Source organism: Crocodylus porosus, unplaced genomic scaffold (genome assembly GCF_001723895.1).
Source record: "Crocodylus porosus isolate Cpor-Errol unplaced genomic scaffold, CroPor_comp1, whole genome shotgun sequence".
NCBI lineage: Eukaryota > Metazoa > Chordata > Crocodylia > Crocodylidae > Crocodylus > Crocodylus porosus.
Genome location: NW_017728907.1, coordinates 33,836,527 through 33,849,758, shown reverse-complemented (window position 1 = coordinate 33,849,758; position 13,232 = coordinate 33,836,527). Strand labels below are relative to the sequence as shown.

General features: G+C 41.5%; 1 protein-coding gene across 2 annotated transcripts in view; it reads right to left on the bottom strand.

Annotated features, from left to right (window-relative positions):
* EVI5 (ecotropic viral integration site 5) overlaps positions 1 to 13,232 on the bottom strand; it is a 151,173-nt gene that overhangs the window by 41,507 nt on the left and 96,434 nt on the right. For both annotated transcript variants that reach the window (XM_019531104.1, XM_019531105.1), the window contains one exon: positions 3,604 to 3,699. In XM_019531104.1, coding sequence (XP_019386649.1) covers positions 3,604 to 3,699 — 96 coding nt within the window. The remainder of the gene's footprint in view (positions 1 to 3,603; positions 3,700 to 13,232) is intronic.

Below are 13,232 nucleotides of genomic sequence, written 5' to 3'. Positions count from 1 at the left end.
CCCCCCATGTGGTCACTGCCACCCCCCCCTCCGCTCTGCATACAGCTGCTGCCATCCCCGCCCTCACACTCTACATCTAGCTAGAAACCTGTGCCTCAGGTAACTGGCACAGCAACACTTTTAGCTTACCGGTACTACCCATTTTTCAGTTCAAATCCCTGTTAACTGGCACAAGATGGGAATGGGCTAGATCAGGGAATTTATCAGTTAATCAGTAAAAAACAAAAATGCAGAACACTATGCACAACTCTGATGCCCCTTTCCACCCCACCCTCCTCCTGCCATTTGCATCCATGCCACCTGCCTCCTCCCACTGCTTCTTACCCTGTACAATTCCTCTGGCTCTGGCCCTAACCAAAGGCACAGAGCACAGGGTGGCCCCATCCAAAAGAGACACTCCCCCCCCTATAATCTCCCCAGTCTTCCCTATATTGCCCCCCTACTACCATGAGGTCTCCCCTGTGTTCCCCACTCCTGCATGAACCATGGCCTGGGGCAGATGGTGACTCTGGTTTCAGAGTCAGGGATGAGGCTTGAGCCACAGCCGCCGCCTGCCCTGGGCCAGTACTCATATCGAAGGTGAGAGCTCCCCCACAACTCCATGTTAAACAGAGGGACTCATTGTAGATTTAAATAAATACAGTAAATGCATTTGTCTGAAAAAGCACCAGCAAACAGCAGTAAGGCCTAATTATATAGGATCACTATGTGAAATGCATGTTAAATGAAGCCAAGGACAAGGTCATGCATCTAGGAAATAAGGAATGTAGACCATAACAACAAAATAAGGGGCTGTATCCTTGAAAGCAGTGACTCTAAAAGGAACCGAGTGTAAAATTACACTGACTGTGTAGTTTTGCTAAGGGTTTAGACAATGGATTTGTATAGGATGGTTTGGATAGAGATGATCCTGCCTGAGGAAGGGATAGGACCAGATTAACCCTTTAGTAGGCCCTAGGCAAAGAAATTTGTGGGCCCCAAGCCAGTTGACACCCCCCTTCCCACCCTGGCACTTCCACCCATGGGGAGTGGGGCTGGAACCACTGCTAGGAAGCAGCTGCCACTGTGGCAAGCCCATCACAGGGAGGGGGAAGGGAGGCAGACAGGGCCATTCACGCCACCACCGCAGAGGGAAAGACCAGAGTCCCTGCAGTTCAGGCCCCTAGGCATGTGCCTAGTTTGCCTACCCAGGGCCAGATTAACGTGTAGGGGACTCAACTAGATGACATCTGAAGGTTGCTTCCAGCCCTACTTCTCTGTAATTCTATGAATTAGAGATTACAGTGAATAAGTAACCAAACCTGAGCACCAGCATTGTGACAGAGGGAGAAATATGATCCTTGAATGCATAAACAAAAAAGTCATGATGTGAATTTAACATGAACAAAACATGGATGAGAAATATAAAATATTACAATTCTAGTATCCATAAGCTAAAATTAATATTGAAAAAAGAGGTTGTAGAAAAGAGCCTCAAAATTATTTGAGTGCTGAAGAAAATGTGTTGGAAACAGTTCAGTTTGTTTAGATTTACCAGAAAAAATTGCAAGATGATTTGATTACAGTGTACAAGTACCTTAAACAAGGAGAAAAAAAAAAAGTACTTACGGTCTATTTAATAAATCAGAAAAAGGAACACGAACCAAACGGATGGAAGTTAAAGCCGGACAAATTCACTTGTACTAAGAAATATGTACTGTTTTACCATTGAAACAAACTACTAGGGGGGGAAGTGGTGAATTTTATACCTCAATGTCTTCAAATCAAGACCAGTTAACCTGCTTTAAAAAAAAAATAAAATCAGGCAACTGTTGGGTAACAGGAGGAAATTCTATGGCTTATGTGAAACTAGATTATTTAATTGTTCATTTTGGTCCTTATACCTATGTACTAAAATGAATGCAAAAGAAAAACTATGCAGCACCTTTTATAAATGAAAATGACTGACTAGGACACAGCAATCTTTTTTATCTTTCATCAGAGAAGATAAGTAAAGTATCACATATGAACTGCTTATCTATGCATTTTAATGTACCAATCACTGTAATATATAGACATTATGCGATTAAAACAAATGATTATTCTATCTTTGAATCAGCTTTGTGACTACTGCACTTTAGGAAAAATATTCCAATAAAGGACACTTTACACAGAGGATATTTGATTTATTTAAGCATGGTAGCTTGCATAACAGTAATCACTATTGAAAAAAAACATACTGGAATACACAGATGAGCTCAGGGGTTAGGAAAAGATATACTTAGTTGAAGAATCACAGGAAGAAAAAAAGCCTGGTCACAATAAGCAAAGAGGTATGTTCTGAAGGCAAAATTTCAGAGGGGAAGAACAAATCATAACCAGTTTGGAAGTTGAGATACACCTGTAACTGAAAACTTACAGGGAGGATAGCCCCTACAAAAAAAACTCTAGGATGACACAACAAAATTCAGGTAGGATAGCTGTACCATAATAGAGACACAATATGGCATTAAGTCATGTCTTGTGAAAGGCAAAAAATAGCAAGTAGATATTTATTATTCCTAGAGCAAGAGTTAGGCCATGGAGTGAGAACGCCAAAAGTAGAGAGTGAAAGGAGAGAGACAGTCAAGACAGGAGCCAAAAGGAAGCATGCTCAGTTGCTACAGGGAGAGGAGCCTCACTGCAAACAGGATTTCTATGTGATAGGTCAAGTTACAGAATCCAGAATAGATAACACTAGGACAAGGCAAATGTGGGTTTAGGACAACTTCTCTGAATTTGTTTCTAGTAGGATTCAGTCCAAATATGATAGACATGGGGTTTTCAACCTTTTTTAGTTTAAGTACCCCTGGTGGCCAGACACCAAACAGGGGAGAGGTAGGGTGGGAGAGTGGCATGCAGCCAGATGCTTAGCAGGGAGGCAGCAATGGTGGCACACAAGTGGGGATGGAGCGCTGCTGCCTCCCAGGAACAGGGCTGTGGCAGAATGGGGAAGCTCACTGGGCTGAGGTGAAGGTAGCAGAGCCTCTGTGCAGGGTGGAGAAGCTCACCAGGCTGGTGTGGCAGCAGCGGTTGCTGCGTGCAAGCTTTCTCACCCCACAAAGGGGAACTGCTGCCCTTTCCTGGCCCCGGCCCCTGCTCCTGGGAGGCAGCAGCGCTTTATCCCCGCCTGCCTGCGTGTACCCCCTAAAACCGGTCATACCCCCAGGGGTACTCATACCCCCACTTGACAACCCCTGAAAGAGACTGTGGAAAACTGGCTCCAAACAAAACTTTTCACCTAGTGGGAAATGTTCAGTCTTTGAAACATTCAGTGGTAGAAGTCTACAAAGGCAAAAAAGGCAAATACACATGCCAGTGATCATGAGAAAACATACTATTTCTTGTCACCGGCTTGTAAGCAAGTTATAAACTTACAAGAAATGTTATTATTGGCTATATAACAACATCTTTATGTATCAGAATGGCTCATATTTAACAGTAGAGCTTTCCCAACATTTCAATAGCACAGTCTTATGCTTTAATGAGAAGGAAAAAGGAGTAAATGGAAAGGAGAAAAAGTAAAGAACAGATCAGAACCAGCATTAAGAAACACTTTCAACATTTACGGCTGTCATTTGTTACCTGGATTTCTAGTTCCGCAATATGTTGCTGGAGTTCTGCCACTGAAGCAATGCGGTCTGCTTCACGGAGTCTTACTGCCATCACTTCTTCCTTACTCTGAGAAGAAAGAACAGGGTTAAGCTGCCAATGCAAGTTATGACCCTCTGATTTCAGTTGATTCAAAATTGAATATCTGTCTGGGTAAAAAGCAAGACAACAGCTAACCTACATAATAAAATATACATGACTGATATAACCAAAGAATGCTAGTGGATCTGGTTTTAATTTGAACTAACTGTATTGTATGAACATCTCTTAATGCTCAATTTTAGGGCTGTGCAAAGCTTAGGTAGTCAATTTGAGTTGGAGGAGCTTTGACCTGATTCAAATCTCTCTTAGAATTCGAATCTAAATAGGAGACCAATTAAAAGCTCTGAATCAATTCAAAGCATCCGAATTGATTCGGGAAAAGATTTGGAAAAGGTTAGGCAATTTGACCATAGACTAAACAGGCAGCTAAGCCAGCTGCCTCCAGCTGGTAAGTCTGTTGGGGTTGGAGGATGGGGGAGGGAAGGGGCATGGATGAGGGAGGAATTGGGGCTGGGACAAGCTGCCCAGTCAGGGCAGGGGGCACAGGATGCAGGCATGGCAGCGCTCAGAGTGGGGTCTTTGCCTTGCTGCCACTTGCCCAGCTGGGGCGGGGGGACAGGATGTGTGTGCGGCTTGCTTCAGGCAGAAGGGGGCAAGCGGCAGCAGGGCATAGGCACCACTCCTAGCGCTGCCACACCCACATCCTATACCTTTCCACGCTGGCTGGCAAGCGGTGACAGCACATGCTCTTCCATGCTAGCTGGCAAGTGACAGCAGTGTAGTCCCCGCTCCCAGCACTCATGAACACCACGTGATGGCAGCAAGTGGGGCGATCCCACAGGCAGCCATGGCTGTGTAGGCTGCAGGGCAGGGGTGGTGAGCACCAACCAGCAATCGGCGACCACCTGCAGATGCCACCAGCAGCAGCAAATTGAGGACTACTCGCAGATGCCACTGACGAGGGGAAGAGGGGTGGCAAGTGCCAACTAGTGATTGGTGACCACCTGTAGACGCTGTTGGCAGCAGGTGGGGCAAATGACAACTGTCCATAGGCACCACCAGCAGTATTGGCAGTGCTTTTTGCAGGGGGTGCACCACCAAGCTAAAGGGATGCATGTGCACCCACATGCACCCCCTACATCACCAATTCCAGTGCTGATGTGGACGTGGCAGCACTGGGAGCGGGGGCTGTGCCCTGATGCCACTTGCCCCCTTCCACCTGGAGCAAGTCACTCCTGCATCGTGCCCCCTCCCACCCTGTGCCGGCTGGGCAAATGGCAGCAGGGCACAGCTCCTGCTCTGAGAGCTGCTGCGCCCACATCCTGTGCCCCCCCCCGCCCAAGTAACATGCCCTGGCTGGGCAGCTTGTCCCAGCCCTAACCCCAACCCTCCCCCTCCTAACCCCAACAGACTTACCAGCTGGAGGCAGCTGTGTCAGCTACCCATTTAGTTTATGGCCGAATCTCTGAAGCAGCGCCAAACCTTTCAGATCTGATTTGGCTGAACTGAATTGGGACAGATTCAAATCTCTGAATCAAATCACTGTCTTCTGAACCAGATGAATCCAAAGCAAATACTTGCTGCTTCACACAGGCCTACTCAATTTTATTAAATTTGGGTTAGCAACTATACCACTCTATAAAATATGCAAGATGGGCGACTGGTTTATTTGCCAAGAAAATCTGCAAGTACCTCATAGTCAACCAGCTACAATGTGATAGGGCTAATTAATGCATGTAATCTAATTCCTGCCAGAATTGTAGTTAAGCAAAATTTAAGTTGGATTTGGGTAAGACATTGCATATTTCATCTGAGTTTTTAGATTTCAGTATCAACCTCTCACAAAAGAAATGGGGAATGTTTGGTTCTCTAACACTGTATTGTATCATTGGCTTACTTGTCTAAAATGTTAGACACTGCACAAACACCTATTTAAACACTCCTTTCTGTAGAATCATACATGTTTTTGTGGTACAGACATATCTCCAATACAAACTAGGCCTAGATTTGCTTTCTTTGAGATGACTATAAATAAGCCAGAGATGTATGATCGATAACAATGATTAATATAAACAAGCTATGGTACTTTAACCCCACAATACCATTCTGAAAATATATTTCAAATACATAATTAATGTATTTGTGCAAACTATTCACACTCTAACAGATTTAGCAACTATTGCATTAAAGCATGTTCTTACACCATCTTATTTTCTGCATGCACACACCCAAATACATTTTTTAAATTTTACTTCTCTGAAGTGTAAGTGGTATAGTTAACTACAGATGTTAAATATTAAGTGCTTTTTATAATTTATGAAAACTAAATTGATCTAGTTTTATGAAAACTTAACTTCTCTTCTCTACCATTTCACATATCTTAAGATAGATATAATAATACAGAGCCCATCACAAGGGTATACCCTGGGTGCATCTACACAAGACACTTTAATGCACAGTGGACTGTTTTACTGCACATTAGCATGTCACAGGAAAAATCATGCTGAAGCGCTAATAAGCAGTAGAATTAATCTACTGTACATTAAGCATGACAAAAAATTGCCTTTGCTACTGTGCATTAGTGCTGCTACTGTGCCTTTATCTAGTACCTCATATTAGAGATACTAAACTTAATGTGCAGTCACAAAGGCGCATTAATGTACGTGTAGACATGCCCTGTGAACAGGAAAAATATTAGTAGTATGGAGTCCATTTATGAAATGACATTAAAAACATTCTTTCCCTAAAACAAAATCTACTTTGAATTAAGATAATGCTTTTCAGTGTGATGTAAATTATTATAGTGCATTTTGTAGAAGTTCTGAAGATTTTTTTTAATTACTCTTATTACTCCACTAAAGGTTTTTTGCTGACAAGATGATGATACTATCATGTACAATACATGAAGTGTTCTGGTAAATGTAGTAGGATTTAGCATGGTTCTACTGAACCCCAATTACTGAAAATGCTTTAATAGTTCCCCTATTTAAAGGGTATTGCCTTCAGTTAACAATTTTTCCAGTCTGAATTTATTGGAAGGAAAGTTTTCAGGTAACTCCAGAATATTCAAGCAATGGACTTCTGTCTTTATTGACTACAAATAAGATTTTAATTTAGGCTTTTTCTGATGTAAAGCAAAAATTCCCAACCAAAATTAATTGGTTTTATTTTCCCCCTGGAGGGAAGAGGGGGTTGTCATTCAAAGACACTGAACTTCAAACATTAAAAAAGGGAAGAAAAAAAGGAAGTTAAAAGATATTATTTTTGTATCTAGGAAAGGTATTAGGATTACATAAAAAAAACAAAGAATTTGCTTTGTATATTTAAAGAAGTAGCAAAAGCAAAGTAACAGTGCAAGCCAGCAAAACTCACTATTGACTGGTAAGACCCGCCCCAGTCTTCCTGGTAATGAAATCATTGTTCTTCCGTGCTAAGAAGGGATGTTTGTGATAGAGATACATGCCCTCTAGGAGCAGGAGTAATGTTTCTCATTTTTACATAGACTGCCAAGTAATATTGTTACCTAGGCTAGACTTGAAAATAAGGACAAACATCAGCAAAACTAGTTCTTTTAGTAACTCATTAGAGCCATAAATCCCAATGTTTTTTAAATAAAAATCAATGCCACTTTATAGTAAAGAAGGTTTACAATCAAACTGATCAAAAACATTCCAGTCTAAGTTGAACATTGTGGGCAATGAAATTTAGCTCAGCAGACCACAAAAAGATGCTATGCAGATTCTTCTAGTTGTAGTTTTAAACCTATAAGCACACAAAAACTGTTTCCTTAAATCTGGTGAAAGTGTTTGTCATACTTACAGTAGAGTTTGCTATGTTTTTCTTTAAGCTATCTGAAGGCATCTGATACTGGGCTCAAGTTCTATTTTAGTCATTAGGACCTGGCTAGATAACAACATTTCTGATGCAAAAGTAGTATCGGAATAAGACCTATTTAAGTTTTTGAACTTTTCTGTAAGTGGTTATTTCTGTCCAGAAACAGTCATTGTAAGTCATAATGTTGGTCTTGTCCTTTATTTACAAGATAATCAATATAAATATTTAGCGAAGATTAAACTTTTGCCATTTGTCAGAAGCAGTAGGTTACATCTAACTTTTGTTACACATCAGATATTTCCCAACACTGCAACATTACGGTAGTTTGTATACAACACTGTACACTTCAGATTTTTCATTTGTTACTTGACTATTTAACAGTCAGCTTTTAATTTATTTCAGTTACTAGACCAGATTAGTTTATCAACTTACTCTTTAAGACACCCCTTATTTTTGTATAGCCAGCTGAGATAGTTTTTCTGTCAGAATGGTACCACTCTTTCAACACAACAGCTTTTACAGTAACTACTGGGGACCAGTTCTAGTCCACTAGTTACTTGTACTTTTCATTAATGAAAACAAGTAAATGCAATGCCACTGACCCATACATCAAATATTAAATTCAGATTGAGGGCACCATCCTGCCTTCAACTTGGTCCAGGGAATCTTATGGACTTCAGTTACACATTGTTAACTTCTACTAGAATACTCAATGATCTTCCAAGGTCCCTTCCAGCCCTAATGTCTATGAAATGTCTATGAAATTTGGCTCCAGAAGTAAAATGAATACCTTTGGATCTGATTTTTTTCCAGTTACAAAACAACACAGTTTGACTCAAACAGCCTGTGAATTGTTAATTGGATATCACAGGAGGACATAAGAAGCTACAATTTTTTTTCATGTGTGTTACACTTTATTAAAGTGGTCACTATAAGCCTTGGTGCACTGGTTGTCCAATTCCTAACTATCAGCTTCAGCTGAAGTGCTGACACCACTCAAAATAAGAACAAGACATCTGTCATCTTCCATGTGACTGATTTTAGTTTCCTTACAGGAGATTTTGAAGCATGAACAACAGACTACCTTCTTGGAACCTGCAGTTGTAGCATGTTCCATTTCAGCAATCATAAATTGTAGCTCCCTTCATTAACCAGCCAACAGACCTCTGCAGTTCTGATCTGATGCCAAAGGTAGAGATCCATGATGAGGACAGCCAAGCCTTAGAGAAATTCAGCAAACTGAATTGCAAAGAAATGGCTTCCAATAAGGAAATTAGAAAATACTGCAATGGAACATCTACTTCTTTGAAAGGCAACTGACAACCAGAACAGAAAAGAGATCTTTTTGGGGTATCCATTTTTCTTCTTTACCTCATATCCATTTATAAATTTCCATTTGGAATATATGATCTCATATATCTGAATGTCCACAGTATAATACAAATTTTCTTGAAAACTAAAAACAATTCAACAGTGACGTACCGTGGGGGTCCAGTGCCTGGAGGCCAATGCCTGTATTCCCCCCCCCCCTTCCCACAGCAGGTCCTTCTTGTAGCAATACTTAAAGTCATGTCGCACAATAAGAACTCTGAAGGGCCGGGCTGGCACCACAACCCCGGCTGATGCCCAGGGGGCCATGGCCCCTCCCCCTTCCCCTCTGTCCACCACTGCAATTCACATATGAAAAGTATTTTTAAAGTAGGGCCTACAATCACTTTGAAAAGTCAAATCAACTTATGCTTGGGAAATAGAGACCTATGCCTTCTCAAAATAGCAAGAGACCCAACACAATCCTTGAAGGCCTTCTGCAACTTGTTGTTCCTTGCCCTAGCCCTAGGGCTCCATATCCTCTTAAAATATTTAGTTGTCAATGTCAGCCTAAGATTGCCACAGCTACCATCCCAAACAGTATAACAATTCTTATTCTTCCTAGCACCATCTTTCCCTTCCCTCTTAAATCATTTCTGCTTGACCCACAGCTGTCAAGACCATCTATATGTCCTATCAGCTGACATAAAAATACATTTTGAAGAAACTGAGAAGCTAATGGCCCTGTTAGGATAAGATGCATCTTCTAATTTTACTTCTAACAGCAGACGTGTCAAACATCCAGCCTATGTAGCTCCTGGAGAGCAGCAGCAGTGTTAATCCCTGCAGCTCCCCGAGCCAACACAGCAGAGCGAGCTGCGTGGGTTAATGCTGCTGTTGCTCACTCTACTGCAAAAATGCCAGGTAGAGATCCCTGTTGGAGACTCATTTCGGTGGCAGTGGGGCCACCAAACCCCACTGCCTACAGCCACCTGAGCCAAGACAGCAGCTCAGACGGCTTACATAACTCAACTTGCTGACAGAGGTGGGTCCATACCGGGCCCATGAGGCCAAAAGAGTTTGACATCCCTGTTCTAAGGGATCATTCTGATGAGTAGGTTGCCCTAGCAAGGACATCCTTGCTTTTATTTACATATTGCAGTCTTGATTTTGTCACACTTTCATAAGAACAGTTCACATCATTCTGCTGCCCTGCAGAGAGTAATATACCTTATGTTATGGATGTGTGAAAGACCATGTAGGTTCCACCTGGAAAAATGAAAGTCATGGCTGGGGGGCCAGGATGAAATGTTAAAAAAATGGAGTAAGGAGGAGGTAGTTGCAATCACTCCAGAACAGGGCTGTCCAACTGGTTCCCAAAGGGTTAACCTGTAGCTCCCAGGCTCTCCACATGGCTTTCCTGCTGCTAGAGTCCCCAGTCTCCCCCTTCTTGCTTTTGCCTCCTGCCCCTGGAGCGGGGCACCCACAGGGCCACGGTAGCCAGCACCTGGGGGGCTCTTAATAGGTGTGTGGCCCAACGTGGGGGGGAGGGGAGGAAGGAAGTAGAGTGGTATGCAGCCTAGTGCCCTCCTTTGGCAGGGAGGCCTGGTGTGGCATATAGACATGACCCCTCAGAAGTTAGAAAGCCCTTCTCCAAAACATAAGAACACAAGAGATGCTGAGCTGGGGCATACCACATGTCCATCCAACCCAATATTCTGAACATCTCGGTAGCAGAGAACAGATGCTTAAGGGGAAGGCTATTTCTGCAGGGCCTATCCAGACTGAGCTGTCCCTTGCCTCTTTCCTTGTAGCTTCCACCAACCAATGAGAGGGCTGGAAAGTCCTAGTTTGGAAGTTGCAGCCCTACTCTTGCGTTCATTGCTTACTGCTGGATCTATTCTGCATGAACTTATCTAATCTTCTTTTGAATTGGCTTAAACTGACAACCACTACATCATCTTGTGGCCATAAGTTCCACAAGTTACATGCACACTGTGAAAAAAAATCTTTTAGCTCATAATTTCATTGCATGTCCCCTACTTTGGCATTGTGCGACACAGTAAATATTAAGTCCCTATTTTCTTTCTTGACACAATTTGTTATTTTATAGATCTCCTTCATATCCTGCCCTTCAGTTCACTAAACTGAAAAGTCCTGGCCCAGTTTCTCTCTGCTCTTATGGTAGCCTCCCCAACCCCCTAATCATCATTACTGCCCTCTCTGCACCTTTTCTAATTGTACTCTACCTTTTTAGGGGCAGGAGAACTCAAATGGAATGCAATATTCAAGGTAGGGGCAGAACAGATTTATACAGTGTTTAATGATATTGTGTTTTTCTGTTTAATTCCCTTACTAATAAAATAACTATTTGCCTTTTATTGGCTGCTGCTGCTATGGTAATGCTACAATGAAAAAAATACATTTGGTGAGTAAGGGGAGGGAATTAAATGGTGTCACAAGAACTTTATCTCTGTCTGAATCAAGTTTATAAAATGAACATAAAACATGGAAAAATTACTATGCTAAGTGATAATTTAAATGTGCTGTTCAGTATTCTTTTTAACACGCAAAGAAATGATGCTTTGAGGAAGTATTGGTATTCTAGTAGAAATCTCCCAGCTTTACCTTCTACAGTCTTAAACAAGTAATATGTACAGTGTGGAAGAACATTACAATTAAGATATGTATATTGTAAGTTACATACATTATATACATTCAGAAAATCAACTATAGTCAGCTGCTTTTCAATACAAGCCTTATTGGTTGGCTAATTTACTGTAAGCATCATAGAAGAAGTTGGTTTGAAAGAATCTGAAGGAAAGGCTTGCTCTTACAACTCAGTTCGGAAAGGCCATTCTGAACAGCCAGCTTCATAGAAGAAATCAAAAGGACTGTCAGAGTGAAAAGGGGCCAGGACAAAGCTAGAAAAAAAGAATTCTAGATAGCTGTTGGTAAAACATGCCTCTACATTTAGAAATAGGGGAGGGCTATATTTATTTGATTATAAGACAAGATGTATTCCCCACATATAACATGGACTCGGGTAAACACAGTACTTGGGAAAAAAACCAAGTGGAGTAAAAGGACTACTTTTCAGGACAGACAGATCACTGCATGTCTGTACTGAGGAGAAGTGGCCAAAGGGGTCAGTAATCCAGAGAGATCATTAGGTCAAGCTAAAGGGTAGTAGAAGAAAAGCATAGGATACCTAATGTTAAAATGTTAATGAAGGATAAAAGTAGGGTAAAACTAAATTAGAAGTTTCCTACTTGAGCAAGGGAAGTATACATGCCTAGCAGTATAATTTACAAATATGTGAAATTTTAGTTAAAAAAGAAGCATGCAGAATTTTCTTAAAATATTAGGATTGGACCCTGTCCCAGGAAAAATTAAATTCTAAACCAGAATTCACTTAAGGCATTAGAATCCCAACTAGAGTCAAAATATTTTCATGAAATTATTTTATCTTCATCTTACATTATTTTGGTTGAAACTACAGACTATTATAAATATACATTTTTTAAAAATGTTATAATGCAAACCTCAAACATCTTTCATCTACTACAGATTATGAAGCAAAATTCAGGGGCTAGTCAATATTGTAGTCAGTGGCACCATGTCTACTGCTTGCCACAATTTCCACTCTTAAAATGAATCCCTGTAAGAATGGTCTTTAAATGTGCCAGCACTATCATTTGCAATAGTCTCTGCTTTCAGCAAGCATCCCCATCCAATCGCAACTCACTTTACAGCCGGACTTTCCATGCAAATTATCCAAATAGAGATAGATACAGATCTAATTCAGATTCTGAATTACAAAGATACTAATGAAAAGTGCTTTCTTACTTTATAAAAAGGAATAATGTTACCCCATTTCTTTTTAAATATTTTTTTACTATGGATTTGACATGACTAACATCATGAGGTCTGATAAAGAACAAGTTTTAGGAATCTATTCACCGGGCATATATCTACACACAGAATTAACGTGCAGCAATAAACTCTGGTACATATAGCACCAGGGTTTAAAATCAGTCCTGTATTTGAATGTGTGCCCGGGACCACAGCACATTGATCCAGGTCAGAGCAGCCCTGGTTGGCATGTGTCCTGGGGGGGTCAGCATGCCAGCCTGGGGCTGGTCCAACCAAGCTCAGCATGCTGTGGAGGGGCTGGCTGGGGCATGAGGGTGCCTCAGTGTCGGGCTAGCTGACAGAAGGACACCATATTGAAGCACCCTCATGCTCCAGCCAGCCTCTTCAGTGTTTATAGATGTTGCTGAGCACTAAAGAAGTCCACAACAGAACTGCAGTGGAGTTTATTAGTTTACTGTGGCCCAACAGGGCTGCATGTGTAGATACAGAGACATTTACTGAGGGGTTAATTAGTCATCTCATATACATGTGCCCACTAACTA